The 16,896-nt window shown below is 37.2% G+C and overlaps 2 protein-coding genes across 2 annotated transcripts in view; one reads left to right on the top strand and one right to left on the bottom strand.

Annotated features, from left to right (window-relative positions):
- Positions 1-6,565, top strand: part of LOC127645721 (transmembrane inner ear expressed protein-like) — a 45,748-nt gene extending 39,183 nt beyond the window's left edge. Inside the window, exon 4 of the mRNA XM_052129386.1 lies at positions 6,237-6,565. Coding sequence (XP_051985346.1) covers positions 6,237-6,565 — 329 coding nt within the window. The remainder of the gene's footprint in view (positions 1-6,236) is intronic.
- A 4,554-nt stretch (positions 6,566-11,119) lies between these two features.
- pth1r (parathyroid hormone 1 receptor) overlaps positions 11,120-16,896 on the bottom strand; it is an 80,109-nt gene continuing 74,332 nt past the window's right edge. The window contains exons 6-13 of the mRNA XM_052129028.1: positions 16,114-16,300; positions 14,109-14,262; positions 13,490-13,550; positions 13,216-13,282; positions 12,939-13,033; positions 12,700-12,841; positions 12,572-12,613; positions 11,120-11,473 (exon numbers count right to left, since the gene is read on the bottom strand). Coding sequence (XP_051984988.1) covers positions 11,120-11,473; positions 12,572-12,613; positions 12,700-12,841; positions 12,939-13,033; positions 13,216-13,282; positions 13,490-13,550; positions 14,109-14,262; positions 16,114-16,300 — 1,102 coding nt within the window. The remainder of the gene's footprint in view (positions 11,474-12,571; positions 12,614-12,699; positions 12,842-12,938; positions 13,034-13,215; positions 13,283-13,489; positions 13,551-14,108; positions 14,263-16,113; positions 16,301-16,896) is intronic.

Genomic DNA, 16,896 nt, shown 5'->3' with positions numbered 1-16,896 from the left:
ACTCCAAGCTAAGACTTGTCTAAAATCCTTGTGTTGCATAGGCTTTATTAAATACATTCATAGGCTACATTACACAGGATCAAGGCACATGAGGTCAAACATTTCCTCGTCCCTTCTAAGCGACTCCACTGTTGCATTGTTAAAGTATGGGCCAGCTGTCGAGGAGAGGAATATTTATAGTCTCATTATTTCAAGAGTATCATGGTTGATAAAGCATTGTTTGAAAAACTGTAAATAGATGGCCACAAAAAAACATTTTTACAGCATGACATGGAACGACATACGGAACTCATTGACAATAATTTACACACATGAATGAGGCATAGAGAATTGCATGCACGCACTTTGCCAAAGATAACATGGTGCATTTGAAACAAACAGACCCGCTGAGGCTAGAGCTTAGCCAATCAAGCCCCGAGTTAATTATATTCATCATTAGAGCTAAAGACATTCTAATGAGACTCTCCCAGATTCTAGGGAGACCATTTAGCACAGGAAGTGTCCCTCAACAGGCGCTGTTCGAATTCCAGGTTTCTTGTGTTCCTAGATGTATTACGCACTTGTAGCTCTATTCTGTGGGCACGTGCATATTTCACAGACAGCTATGCAAATAATGCCAGTCGGTTTCCACTGTGGCTGCATCTGGATTAATTAGGTCACCCGTGAAAATGTGATTTTAATATCAGTCGGAGAAGAGTAGTCTGATTGTGTGATTTATGATCAAAGAGAAGCATGGCGTATTGCTTATGAAGCACAAGGATTTTGATTAAAATAGCACTGGTGTTTTATTCTTTTTCTTTTTTCTGATTGTAGTAGTATGTTTTAAGCCCAGTGATACTTGTTTTCTAATTATATCAAAATACTAATATATAGTTTTTTACAGTGTGTATATATATATATAAATATACAACAGTTCCGGTCCTCGAATCTGATTGGACGAGAGATGTTCCATCAGCACTCTGGCACTTCACTGTGTGTGTATCACTCGCTTGTGTTCATGCGGTTCTAAAGTATAACAGGTCCGTTAAGAGCTTCTGTTTGTGTTTTTTTTTTTACATTACAATTGTTAGCCAGCAGGTGGTGGCCAAAGATCATTTTTGTATGTAATATGAGCCAGTTAGGTGACATGAAGTGAATCCATCAGCCAGTGTTTACAAGGAACAGCTCTTCGTGCTCGCTCGTATTACTACTACTAAACCTAGGAAATAGCTTTAAACTAACAACTTAAGCATTACAGCTCATCACAGCTGAGAGACACAACAGACTGATTAATTACACAATGGGTGCTGTTTAAATTGGCAGAGGACATTGCGGGTTCTATAGTGATCGACTCTTGCACACCGGCTACCGCAAAATAGGAAGAAATGCTCCTGCATGGATGCTATTTTTCCACTGAGAAAGCTGACCTTCAGAAAGCTGACACCATTAATGTTCAATTATACTATTTTCTCTGTAAAAACTTTTTTTTTTTTTTTTTTTACACTGGAAGAAATAGAGACATCTCTGGTTAAAATGACATTTTCACATGTGAAAAACATGATGTTTACCTTTATTTAAGGGAGAATGCCTGTTTTTGTCAGTAACAGAGGAAATGTAAATTTGGTGTGAATAAATGTAATTTAGGAGAATTTCACACTTTTATTGAAAAATGGAAATGAATATTAAATTAAACTGAATTTTCCCTGTAAAAATACTTTTATTTTTTACAGTGTACATGCAAAGACACGTGTGATGAAACAAATTCACAAATCAATCTCAATCCCACAGCGGGACTCTCATTTCTATCGGGAAGACACGCAGGCTTGTGTGAGGTTTAAGATGCCATTTATTTGATGAATGTAAAACAGAAAAGTAATGTATCTCTCTTTGGCCTAGGCCCCGTCTGGCGGTCCGAGGGAGTTGTACTCGGAACCATCATATCCTGCCGGAGATAGGAGGCAGGGGCGAGGAGCATACCACCCGCCCCTGGGCTCAACTGGTGGTGGTGGGGTGGTGGAGGTTGCCATGTTAGCACACTGAAACAGTAATGTGAAAGATTGTGAGCGGACTTATAATGCAATGGCTTACATGCGATTGGCAGGGACTTACCCAGCTAATGGTGCGATGATGTACAGCTGCTAGTCTTCCCGCTAGAACTACGCTGCGCTTACGTTTATTTGTAAATGATGGAAAAACTTTGCCTGAGAAAGACCGTTTTAATGGCAAATTCATTTATAGATGAGCTCCAAATGGGATGAAAAAAAAAATTAAGTCTTGTTTAAGGCACACTTTGCATGGCTGAATTTAATAATCACCAAAGATCCATACATTTTCCACTGATGAAATCACACAGAACAGCTTTCAAAGGTAAATACGTAACTGCGTTAAAAAACTGATGCCGTTAAGCATGAATTAATCTGATTTCTTACAAATAAATCTATCCATGAATTAATTATTCTACAACCATCAAAGGATTAGTAACATTTCCATAAAGTCATTTGTCTTATATGAAGTCTATATGTTAATATTGTATATGTGTCTATCAAAACATTAAATCAAGATGTGTGAAAGAAAACACACATATGAATACCTACAAATACTTATGAGATCATGTTGTTACTTTTAACAGATCGGTGATATTCTCATATTTTGGGTCACACTGTCCTTGAGTAAAACATGAGGATATTATCATCTCTGGTCCAATTATATATGCCTGTTATTAAACATTACACAGATATTATTCTTTCAAAAGCAGCATGTGCGTGTATATGTGGCAGTATAAATCATCAGGGAAGAATGGCCCCTCAGAGGAGGAATGCACTGAGATTGTGTTCATAGGGTAAATGCAAGGGAGGGAAAATATTACAGTTGGAACATTTTCCCATAAAAATGTTAGATGGAATTCAGAGCAGTCCCACAACGATTCAGACTATCTCAACTCTGTCCCTGCTCTTAGACTGTCTATCTCTGTAAACACATGTTTGCTTGTATTCAAAGCTGTGTTCAAATCTGGGCCTTACCTCAAAATACTTCCACTGAAACTTTACAGTTATGCATTGAAAGCTGAACATATAAGTTGTTGTTGTTTTTTTTACAGTGAAAGAATGAGGATTTGAGTGGTAATTATTAAATTGTTTTTACATTTTTTGCTAACGTTTCAGATTGGGCAAAGTGAAGTCAGAGCTCAATGAAGAGGAAATGTGTGTCGTACAGGGCTGCACTCAGCCAGCTGATCAATATGAAACCAATTAACTGATACCATAATGCTGTCTGCTCTATTCTGAGTCCTTTTTTAAACACCTCTATCAGTCTGTCTTCAGCGTGTTCGATATATTGGCGAGTCTGCATCAGGAGAGGGGAAGTGGGGTTTGGTTTTAGATAGAAAGGAGAATTGTTCACTACTCTCCTAATAAAGAAGACTACATATACAACAAGTACATGTTTACATGCCCCCCGCCCCCCACCCCCAGCGGGAAGACTAGCAGCTGTACATCATCGCACCATTAGCTGGGTAACTCCTAGCCAATCGCATATAAGCCATTGCTTTGTAAGTCCGCTCACAATCTATCACAATGCTGTTTCAGTGTGCTAACACGGCAACCTCCACCACCCCACCACCACCAGTTGAGCCCTGTCCCACACGGGGGTAGGCTCCTCGCCCCTGCCTCCTATCTCCGGCAGGACATGACGGTTCCGGGTACAACTCCCTTGGACCGCCGGACGGGGCCTACGCTAAAGAGAGACATTACATTCTGTTTTACATTATGAAATATTTGATAATTTTTTGTGTTATGTTCAAAACTGGAGCAGGTTGTCACTTCATTTAGAGTTTTCGGCTGTCAAAATGTAACGCATAAGTTTTAACTCATTTTAAGTTATTTATTACATTTTTTTTATATGCACATACTGTATATGATACTAAAATTAATATTCCACGTTCTATAGACGTTATGCTCAATTGACAGCATTTGTGGCATAATGTTGATTACCTATAAATAAATTGGTTATATATAAAAAATCTGGGTTACAGTGGAAGTGAATGGGGGCCAATCCTTAAATGTTAAAATACTCAGTTTCAAAGTATAACAACAAGACATAAACAATATGTGTGTTAAGATGATTTTAGAGTGATAAAATATCTTACTTTGTCTGTGTAACTTCATATCCAATTTTACAACTTCGTTGCCATGACGACGTAACACTAAAACCCTAAAATGAGCATAATTAAAATGAAAACAACTTTACAGTTCAAATAATACATGAGTTTAAACCGAAAAATGTATGTAAGTACTTTTATAAAATTATAAGCTTCACATTTTTGCCTTTAAACCCTCCAAACAATTGGCCCCATTCATTCCGTTGACTCACACAGTTTTAATAAATATTTGTGGTGATTAACATTATGCTACAAATGCTGTTGATTGAGTTTAACTTGTATTGAATTCGCAGTATTTCTATATCAGAATTGTTATGATGTGTGGAAGCAGGAGAAGGCAGACGGGGGTGTGGATCCAAATGCCGCTTTTATTGTAACAAAACAGAATAAACAAAACACAGGAACAAAAGAAAGTCCTCGATGGGAAAAAGGCAAACTAAATACTAGAGGATATGGAGGGCGGAGAACGACAGGGTAACCTCGGACGGACAGATAACAGGGTAACCTTGAGCGGGCTGACAGACAGGCAGGGAACACGAAGTGAGAGTCAAACCATACATGAGCGGAGACATGGAACATCAACGAACGACAACGGGAAGGGGAGAAAGCGGGGTTTAAATAAACAGACAAGGTAATGACAAAATAACCGACAGGTGCGGACAATAACACAGTGATCAGGGCTGGGAGTGTGATCTGAGAATTGTGGGAAGTGCAGTTAAACACACGGACAGTGAGACTCAGGGCGGACAGCAGGGAAAACGTGACATGGAACGGGATCGGTGACGGGTGAAACGGAAAACACGGAGCAGACAACAAGGAAACGTGACATGAACGTGACTAGTGAGACAGAGAACATAGGGCAGACAACAGGGGATCGTAACAAGAATGCACCGGGTTCAATACAATTCGATATAGCTCCATCGACTTGCATGCTGTCGTTGGCCACTGACAATACTTTTACTCATCCCTCATTTTGTAAAAATTGTGTTTACATTACTGGAAGCGGGAGAAAACATTGCACTGGAATAAACATCAAAATACACACAGCTTCAAAAGTCTATCCATGACTCAAATATTTCACTTTAAAATGAAACATTAGTTTAATAAACGTGCTTACTTATATTGTCTCTGCAAAGTTGCAATCATCCAATATAAATTGTTCTGTCATGACTATGTAATACTGGCAAACCCAAAATGTTGCATAATACAAGGATACCAGGGACAGTTTACATAGAGAAAATACACGAACAGTAATTCTAACCAGAAGTTCATTCGCACAGTACAGTAATCCCACTGCTAAATGATTTACAGCTCAAATAACACACAGTTTTCAATGAAAATATTAACAAATTTACAAGCTGCACATTTCTGCTGTAAAATCCATCCCATCAATCAGATCACGCTGTGAATTCAGCTAAAGTATAGGTCGAAAGTTCTTCAGCGGAAATCGGTCTGTGCTTAGCGAAATTCAAATCACTGCCCCCAGTGGCCGAAGCTGGAAGTGTTGTTGACCAGTTTGTGGGTAAAATGTCCACAGTGTGGCGCCAAAAGCGAGTTGTATGTTTAGATTTAAATGATGTACTTTCATTTTAAACATTGCAATTCCTTTACTTCCGCGGGGCTGCTAGGGCAACAAGCTTTCAGTAGCACCACAGGGAAAGGTTTTGATGCAAAAGTATGTGATAGGGGATGCCATTTGTCAGTAATTCGGCAGAAGGGGGGCCATTTCAGGGTACATGAACATTCGGAAGCAGAATGTCATTTTTCCATGTGATTTATGTTGGTCCCACAGACTTACGTGACTTGTATGTGCCTTACTGTGTTTTAGATACTGTAGGCTACATAGTTAGAATGTTAATGTTCTTAATGCAACCTGAATTAAGTTGTGCAAAGTTTTCTTGCTGATTCTTCATGATCTCAATTACCAAGTAGAAGCGACTTTACTGAAAGTAATTTTGACTGTAATAATCCTCCCTTTCATAGCATTTTTAGGGACTGCAATCAATTTGAACATTTCCACATCACTGGTTAAACTAATCCCTCTCTCTCTCTCTCTCTCTCTCTCTCTCTCTCTCTCTCTCTCTCTCTTTGTTTGATTTAGTGGCAAAGCCAGCAGAGAAGGAGGAGGTGCCGACCGTCGCGGGTAAGGTTGATAAAGAAAAGAAAGGCAAAAAGGAAAAAGACGGCAAAAAAGACCACGAAAGCAAGGGTGCGAAAGAGGGGAAAGAAGGGAAGGGAGAAGACAAGGGTGAATCCACAAAGAACAAGGGAGAGAAAGGAGAAAAGGGAGAGAAAGGGGGAAAAGGAGCATCAAAGAAAGAGGCATCAGATGGAGGGAAAGGTAAAAAAGGAGGGGGGGAGAAAGCAGATGATAAAGGAAGTAAAGGAGGTGGAGCCAAGGGCAGTGCCAAGAAGCCAGCAAAAAAGTGAATATTTAGTCACCTTAAAGGAATAGTCCACCCAAAAACCATTTTAACGGTGTGTGCTAAAGTTTTACTAACCATTGTTTACAGGACAAGCGATTTTTTTTTGTATTTTATTGTACATTTACATTTAATTTATTGTAAATTGTATATATTGACAATAAATTATTCTCTCTCAAATAAAGTAGTTAACGAGTCCTTTTTAAAAATAAATAAAAATGAAGTGTAAAAAATGTCTAATCCAACTGAAAGAACAGATATTTCAAATGTCAATTAATAATACATTTTCATTTATTCCTTATTCACAATACACATGATCAGCACCAAATAATATGTTACTAATGTTCTTATAAAAGTAAATGTACATATATGTAACATATAAACAACAAAAAGCCATTCTTAAAATATTTCAAGGAAATTAAATCAATTTCATTCTTAATGAGGATGTAAATAATGATGAATTAATTAATGGGAGCATGTGGGAATGATGGAAAACTGGCAATAAAGGGGTCCTATTTTTTCCATTGATCTTTTGAGATAAGAGCTGTACAGTAAGTTTCAGAACTCAAAACTTCTAAAAAGTGCAATTAATGAAACCAAGTTGAAAAAACAGCTCGTTTAAAACTTCCACAACCTTCTGACATCAAAACAAGATCAAATAAAATGTACAAAATGACCCCGACTGAAGCCAAACTACTGTCAGTCAAACAAGATGAATTACTTCCATTATTCAATCAGTTATTTAGAATCACTAATAATGTATGGAAACAAACAGTCAGAACTGGCATTGAGTATTAAGGCATATAAAGTGCAAAAAAAATACAATTTTAATTATTTTTATTTTTAAAAAAGAAAGAAAAGAACAAAAATGAAATGGCTGCAAATTGAATGAAAAAAAAACGGCAATTTTATCTAAAAATAATAACTACTGCATTATCTGTCCTCTCACTCAACTACTGTATAGAGAAACGGTGAATGCATGTTTTACATTATCATCAGGAGGAAATCTTTTAAGGGATACCAAAAATACCCCTTTGAATTTAAAGTGCTCATTTCTGGAAACGAATATGTGTTATAATTATATAAACTACAAACATTAATACATCAAAATCACCAGCAGAACAGAAGTCTCACATATGAAACTGAAGGTCTGTTGTGTGCAGAAATGCTTAATCGTCACACATTTGTTACATTGAACATGGCCAGCATACATTACAGAATAGTTGCAGAAATACATGTTCATTTAGCTCATCACTGGATGGACATCTGTTTTTGTAAACACTGAGATCTATTTATATATCCACAATATTAATGTAAATACATGGATTAAGAAAAAGCAGCAGAACGTTAGATCGCACATAGCAATCCATGAGCCTCTAAACCTACAATACTGACGCCAATTCATTACCAATAAATAATGGGCAAAACTTGAACAGTTATGATGCTGGGAAAATGAATAAACGTTTTGTTTGTGCTCAGATGGCTGCAGAAATTAGATGATTTAGATTTTTAGCTTTTCATAACATGCATGAAATACATTATGATGAAATGAAATGTAATCTAAGAGGCAATGGAGAGAAGTTGTAGTAACTTGCAAATGGCTTTTCATGATCAAATCTTGATGCGTGCATTAAATAATCATTCATTATACAATAATGGGGACGGTCTCAATAAACAGCTCTTATGAGGTTATAATAGTGTGCAAATGATTCCCTGAAAACTCATAGAACAGATCACAATGCTGTGGCTAATTCATTCATTCTGTAACGTCTGAGAATGCTAGGTGGATTTCTCATAATTTGTTATGGCCTGTCATGTCTCATGTTATCCAGTCTAAAACACAAACAAAAATAACAGAAGAAAACACACATATTATTAATAAATGTTATTATGCTCTATAATAAATGGCAACTAATGATTAAGGCAGCTTGAAAATGACCCTGAAAAAATTAGCAATAACATAACACACAGTTTCTCTTCTAAGATCAGTCGTAATAACAAAATGTTTGCATATTTCCCCACCATCTTAACACTGGTAATAATGCAGGCAGATGTAAAGGAATCTTTTACCCAAAAGTAGTCCATGTGAGTGGTGTGTTATACTCAGAGTCTTACACTGGCTTTGTGTGAGGACTATACTGAAATATACTCTTGATATATGCTTGTCAGCATCTGTCCCCATTGTAAGGTATAAGAGCTGTCAACATCTTTTGTGTTCCCCTAGAGAAAGACAATCTTAGGAACAGCATAATGGCGAGTATGTAAATGTCACTTTTTCATGTGAATTATTCCTTTAAGTCAAAACAAATTAAGAGGGAATTTATTTTCGTTTTCACTGCCAGATTCAGGAAGAAAATGATGGTGCATTGATCTTGCCATGGAGAAAACATTTATTTAAAAAAGGTAATTCTGACTTTATATCTCGCAATTTAACTATTCCTCACGATTGCGATGTTATATTTAGCTATTTCAAAGTTTCGAAATATAGAGTCGCATCATTATATTATTCAAATTATATCTATTTTTTCAACTTTATTACTCGTAATTGCAACTTCATATATTGCAATTTCGAAGTTTCGAAATACAGAATCTCGTCATTATATTGCACACATATAATTTTTTTCTTAATTTATTGTAATTGTGAATTTACATTTAGCAATTTCTAAGTTATGAAATGTAAAGTCACAGCGTTATATTATTGCACACATTCCAGTATATCTAGTTTTTTCAACTTAATTTCAACTCAACGTCTCACAAATGTGACTTCAGATCTTGCGATTTCGGCTTTGTTTCTCGCGATTGCGACTTTATATCTCGTAATTGCAACTATATCTTGTGATTTCGACTTTATATCTTGCAATTTTGACTATTCCTTGCAATTGCGACTATATTTTGCAATTTCAAAGTTTTGAAATATAGAGTCACGGCATTAAATTACTCACATTATATCTAGTTTTTTTCCTACTAGTTTTTTTTTTTCGACGTTTCTCGTAATTCAAACTTTATATCTCACAACTGTGACTTTATATATTGCAATGTCAACTTAATTTCCGCAATTATTACTTTGCAATTTTGACTTTGTATCTTGTAATAACGTGAAAAAATTTGCAATTAGAATATTTAAGCATGCAAATACAAGTATAAGAGTCGCAATTGCAAGAAATAAAGTAACAATTGTGATATGTAAAGTCAGAATTACCTTTTATATTTAATATTTTTTCATGGCAGGATCTGGCTTCATAGAGAATAACTGGACACGATATGGCAAATCCACCGAATAAACCTACAGATTAATTCAACAATCGCTCAAGTCCTAAATAGAGACAGAAATATTACATTATTATTTCATGCAGTTGAGACTTTATATTTAGCAATTTAGAAATGACGAATATAAAGTCACAACATTATATCTCGCTTGTTATACCTCCCAATTTTACCGTAATTTTTCATAACTGCAACTTTATATTTAACAAATTCGATTTTAGATCAATTTCAGATTTATATCTAGCAATTGCGACTTTAAATCTCAAAACTGGACTTTATATCGCAATAGTATATTGCACACATTATATCTTGCAATTTATGAATTATTTATTTCCTCATAATTGCAACTTTACATCTAACAATTGCGACTCTAAATCTCGCGATTGCGACTATATATAACAATATCAACTTTATTTCGAGCAACTGCTAATTTATGTCTTGCCATTTCGACTTTATATCTAATATTTACATTAAAACTTGAAATTGCAATATATAAACACAATTATGACTATTATTACTATATAATATAGTCACAATTGCAAAAATTAAAGTCACAACTGTGACATATATAGTCAGAATTACCTTAGTTATTTTGGTATTTCGTGGCGATATTCGGCGTCCATAGAGAATAGCTTAGAAAGATTTGGCAAATCCACCGAACAAACCAGTGGAAAAATGCGACAATCACTCAAGGTCTAGGACATAGAAATATCACATTCAACTAACCTGCACATCACCTTTAAGAACCTGCTACCGTAATAGCACCCCTACTGGCAGTTGTATGAGATGCTATCTGTTTGGACTATTTGCAGTGTAAATAAAAGTACAATAGTGCTGATCAAAAAAAAAAAAAAAAAAAATTTTTTTTAAAATGTATTTAACATATTATGAGTTTCTTATATACAATTCAAGGTCCATAGTGCCATATACTTTTTATGGCTTGATCCTGGAGCAAATTCAATATTTCTTCATCTGATGGACGTGTCATGAGAACCTGAAAGCACCAGCTTTGTTTGTTCACCATGCAGCAACACATATTGAAAACTCTAGTTCATGTACTGCTGGTGAAACGGTCCTGGTACCCATAGTATCGTCCAGACTTGCAAGAACATTGTGGCTCAGTTAAAAGACACTGATCCATTGGATTAATCCCTGGTAACACTGTAGCTCAACTCCTCTGAGAAGTTTCAACAATCCAAATTGTTAAGGAATCCTGAGGAACAAAGGAATCTCTCGTCCTTTAACACATTTTCCAAATTACGTAAAACATTGATTTTCTTCGTTTTGGTTTGTAAAGTCACATGACAGTTTCTCGCTCTTCCTCCACCACTGGGGTTGTTTTTTCGTCTTGGAAGTTCTTTGAAGGCTCTTCCTCCTGGATATGGATCTCCTGACCCGAAGACGGGATGGAGTTCTCGGAGACGGAGCCGTTCTTCACGTAACCCGGAAGATTCCGGTGGCCATTGATGGTGACAGGCCCCAGGCGGGTGGTAAGGTGCAGGGCCAGAGGGCCCCGTGCGGTCACGTTTGTGACGCTCGTGTGGGACACCATGGGTCCATAGCTGTATGTGTTACTGCCACTACGGGCTTTCCTCTTAAAGTCCAAAGCAAGTGTCCTCCTACTCCATGACTTCTTGATTTCTGCCTGGACCTAAAGTGTGTTGAGGAAATATTTGAGTTGTTTTTCTATATTCTACAACAAATAACTGTTAGAAAGAAAAATGAATGACTATAACAATAATCTGACAGATTTCTGGGACATAAAAGATACAGCGGTACGTAAAACCACACTTTAATGTATGGATGTCATTGCATTAGATAACAAAATATCAAACCAAGTGGCATTTGCAAACAAACGATGCTTGTGCTTTTCTCAGAACTAATTTCACTTTTTTTCTTCACCAGAACACATTTGAAGGAAAATAGAAAAATATCTCAGCTCAGTTGGTCCTTAAAATGCAACTGGATGGTGATCAGACCTTTGAAGCTCCAAAATTCACAGCCAGTCAGCATACACATCATCTATACGACTCTAATTTAAATGAATATCTTCTAAAGGGATGTGATCACTTTTTGTGTGAAAAACATAAATATTTAAGTAAGTTTTAACTACTACGTAGCATATACTGCTACGTTTTAGCAGTATATGCGTACATTTCACGAGAATGCTGAGTTCACGCAGTCTCTTGTGTGTTGTATTCGCGTTGGCATGTTATGAAAGTCTCTGTTGAGACATCCAGGATAAGCACACAAATGCACCATTGTGAAAAACAAACAGATACAAATACAGATCTATACCAAAACCAAAGAAACTACAGTACAGCGTTCCTCCTCACGTGTAAACAGCGGCGATCTTCTGGGTGTGACGCACGTGCGTCAGTTCTCGCGTGAAGGTGCCAACGCGATCATGTCACATGCGCATATCGCTGCTGACAGGAAGCGATAATTTATAGTTAAAAAGTACTTAAATATCTATCTTTTTCGCATCAAAAGCGACCGTGTCACTTTAGAAGACATTCATTTAACAGCTGGAGTCATATCGTTGAGTTTATGCTGACTGTCTGTTCTATTTGTAACTTTAAATATCTGATCACCATCCACTCGCATTTTAAGGACCCACTGAGCTGAGATATTTAAATATTTTAATACACACTTGGGATGGCATGAGAGTATTTTTTTTTTTAGGTGACCTATCCCTTTAAGTGTGCCAAATACTTGTTAGGGAGATTGCATATGATCTTGTTCTTACCTCTCCATTGCAAAAGCAATATATAATTGCAACAAAGAATCCCTGGAAAAGAGAGAGTGAATTTTAATATCAGGTTTACATAAAATCTTCAATGTTAAAAACATATGTTATAGAGTTTAAAATTTCACCTGGAATGAGTTAAAGAGCATTTCATAATGCATCTGGATTTGCCATGGTACGCCAGAAACATCTGTATAGGGCATTGCCATGAACACTATGTAGTGAACGCCAAACAACGGCATGAGGACCAGGGTCGATTTTAACAGCTTTCTGTTAAAGAAGAAAATGATATTCCTTCATGTGTCTATCAATCAACAATAACAAATAAAAATACTATTATATACATAAGAAAGCACCGTCATCTTACCTGTACTGTTGTCTGGTGTCGCATCGCCCCGCATTTGTTTCTCTAAGTTTTGTTGCCAAAACTCGAATTATATTCAGGAACAACAAAAAATTTACCTTTGGGGGGGGGGGGGAGGGGAAGGTAAACACAATGATTTAATGGATTACTTCACAATGTATTTACATAAAAGGTGTGGGCAAAATATTGTTCACAATAATTTGAGGCACATTTTGAATTGTTTAAAACAAAACAACGATCTTACTTGGAACGAAAACTTTAAAATGCAATCTAAACTTACAACGATTGCTGTCAGAATGGGGATCTGCACAATCCATTTCAGGTTTCCTGCGCTTAAATCCCAGCACCTGTTGGTCATAAACCAAATCAGTCACTTTTACAATCCATTCCAGACATCTATGTTTTATTTCAAGAGCCTTTTGCGAAACTGCCAATCTTGTGTGTTATTTACCTTCTAGATAGCTTTTTACTTGTTTGACATGCAGAACACCAACATTCCTGTAGAAATGCACATATGGTGACGTTGGCAAACAGTTTGCAGCTCAAGTACTTACTCAGTGTCAGCAAGAGTGGCTCTCACACTGGCCCAGACAGTCACAAACATCGCAGGAACACCTGTTTGGTGAAACATCACATGACCTTCACTTTCCAAGTTGTTACATTCAAAAGAACACATGCAGTCTTTATTACACAGCACTATAACTTCTGTTTAAGCTTCATTGAGGTGATTCAGCTCTACGGCATCCACATTGTATGCGCTGTGCATGTTCAAATATTCCGCACAGTGTGTACAATGCAGGAGCCGTGGAGTCCAGAGTATCTCCACAAGTGTCTTTAAAAGAGACATGCTGCTGTGCTGAATGCAATTAATCAGACCTTACAGAAGGAGTGGCAAAAGTACCAGTACTTTGGTACCAAGTTGATACTTACATAAAGAATGTAATAATACTAGTCTTTCTACAGAATGAGTATCAACTGCTATTTTAAGAAATGTTAAGCTTGTTTTTCATTTTATTACTGACTGTTTACTTGAAGCAACTGAAGCCAATGTTCAAGGACTGCAGTAATTAAATCTCATTAATATGATTTGGACTCAAATGCCAGCAGCTGAATAATGATTTTTCAGTGCAGAGTATTGGAAATGTGTATTAGTGAACGAGACTGTTTCCTCACCCCAGCCAATCAGAGTAAAGCCCCAGAGGTACTTCCTGTCTGAGAAGAAGGTCATGAAGATAAGGCTGTGCAGGTACAGGCCCTCCACCAGGATCCAGTAATAATTAGTCGCCAGGAAGTACAAGAAAAGAGTCACCGCTACCTTACAGCCAATCTTGAGGGGAGACGGAAAACCAATTGAACACATATTGATTAGCCACGTTCCTATGCATGTCACCTTGATTTGCTTTTGAGGTCTGTAAAACTTGTGCTTTAAATTTAAAACTAACAAAAATGTGAGTGGTGCCTGACCCTGAAGCACACCATGATGCAAGGTGGTTGCTAGGGTGTTGCAAGGTGGTTGCTAAGGTGTTATAATGTTGTTAAGGTGGGTCAGCTTAAGTGCATTGCTATGCAGTTTCTAGGGTGTTCTGCATGGTTTAAAGCACATTTTTATGCAATTGCTATGCTGTGTTTGTTTGGTAGGGTGTTGCGAGGTGGTTACTAAGGTGTTATGAGTGATTTTGAACGTGTTGCTGTGCAGCTGTTAGGGCGTTCTGGGTAATTTTATGTGCATTTATATGCGGTTACTAGGGTGTTGTGATAGGTTGCTAGGGAATTGCAAGGTGGTTGCTAAGGTGTTCTGAGTGCTTTTTCATGTTTTGCCATGCAGCTGTTAGGGTGCTCTGGGTGGTTTAAGTGCATTTTAAAGCAGTTGCTATGGTGTTGTGTTAGGTTGCTAGGGAATTACAACATGGTACAGTGGCTTGGGTGTTTCATGGTGGCTGCAAAGGTGTTTTGAGTAGGCTTAAGTGCATTGTTATGCACTCGCTATGGTGCTCTGGGTGGTTTAAGTGCATTTTAAAGCAGTTGCTATGGTGTTGTGTTAGGTTGCTAGGGAATTACAACATGGTACAGTGGCTTGGGTGTTTCATGGCGGATGCAAAAGTGTTTTGAGTGGGCTTAAGTGCATTGTTATGCACTCGCTATGGTGCTCTGGGTGGTTTAAGTGCATTTTAAAGCAGTTGCTATGGTGTTGTGGTAGGTTGCTAGGGCATTACAACATGGTACAGTGGCTTGGGTGTTTCATGGTGGTTGCAAAGGTGTTTTGAGTGGGTTTAAGCACATTGCTATGCAGTTGCTAGGGTGTTCTGTGGTTTAAAGTGTGGTTTAAAACTTTTATGCATTGCAAGGATATTGTGGTCGGTTGCTAGGGAACTGCATGGTGGTTGTTAAGGTGTTGCAAGGTGGTTGTAAAGGTGTTCTAAATGGGCTTAAGCACATTTCTGTGCAGTTGCTAGGGTGTTGTGGTAGGTTGCATTACAAGGTGGTTGCTAGGGTGTTTCGATACGATTGCCAAAGTGTTTTAAGTGGGTTTAAGCGGATTGCTTCGCAGTTGCTAGAGTGTTCTAAATGTTTTTTGGGGCACTGCTATTGTGGTTGCTTACTGGCCCAAGTCAAAAAAGTAATAGGGATATAAATGACAAAGGATGAGTTAAATGATGAGATTTTGGGTTAGGGGTTTATTCAAATGCCAAAGAATTAGATTTAGTAATAGTGATGATTCCCTTGCAAACACATTTAACTACCTTATAAGGACATAAAACAACATGCATAAGAAAAACCTTGAGCTAGTTAGAAGCTCATGGCACATGTCATAGAAGTATAAACCAATAATTTTTTCACTGATAATGTCAATTGTCACCAGGTCGACTATGATTGGTGTACTCATACATTCTCAGTAATTGTAATGAAAATAGTGAAATGTAATAGTCCAGTCTATTTTGTAAAGCGATTATCCTAAAATAATTTATAAATCAATTCACACAAACTCTTAATTGAAAACCCCTGTGTCCTGGTTACGCAGACATGCAGCAATTGCTGCTGGGTGTTTGTGGCACGTCAACAACAAATGGCTTTGAATGATAATGATGCTCCCGCACGCTTCTATGGCAACCACACAATGCGAGATTTTGCCAATCCACTGCTGACTCTCCTGTTACATTTCATTGTATGCTGCACTTACAAACTGGGTTTTGTTGGCAGGAGGGGCTTCTGTAATGGACTTCAGATCCTCGACAGTTATGCGTTCCATTTCCTCTAACGCAGCACCCGAATACAACACCACATCTTTCACAAAGATACTAATGGCTCTCAACATGAACGATACAAACAGGTGCATGTGGATGTAGTTCCTGGTACAGTGTAACCGCCTGAAAGTAACAGGAAAAAGAGGGATACTATAAGAGGAAAAGGCATAAGAGATGAGTTCAAACCATGTGTCATTATTCAAACAGAAAATAAACAAAGGTAGGGTCCAAAATTAACACCAAATGTTAGTAAAAATGTACCAAAGTGAATAATACTTAACACCAAATGGTTGTATAAATGTACCAAGGTGACTAAATAAAACAGTTAGATGGTTATTTATTGGGAACTGTAAGATTAGCTAAGGATTTGCTAAACAGTTCTTTGTATAAACAGTTTGATGTTTTTTTCATCCTTAGCAAACAACTTATTTATAAGATCATTAAGAAGGCATACATTAATTCTTTCTTCATACTTACATAAAAAATTGGTAACACTTCACAAGTTTTAAATTGTTAAGTAACTAAAAATTGATGACGAACCATTGAATTATTGAAAATTACTTCACACCCGAGGTGGTAATCCGGCCACGATGTGCCGCAGAGTGCATTATTTTTAAATTATTCAATGGGCTGGAGTCAATTATTCCACTTATACCACGGTTACCACACCTTAAGACAACATTCAAGGTTTTATCTCAGACATTTTCTGGTTTTCATCC

This window comes from Xyrauchen texanus, chromosome 6 (genome assembly GCF_025860055.1).
Source record: "Xyrauchen texanus isolate HMW12.3.18 chromosome 6, RBS_HiC_50CHRs, whole genome shotgun sequence".
Taxonomy (NCBI): Eukaryota; Metazoa; Chordata; class Actinopteri; order Cypriniformes; family Catostomidae; genus Xyrauchen; species Xyrauchen texanus.
This window is presented reverse-complemented; position numbering and strand designations above follow the sequence as displayed.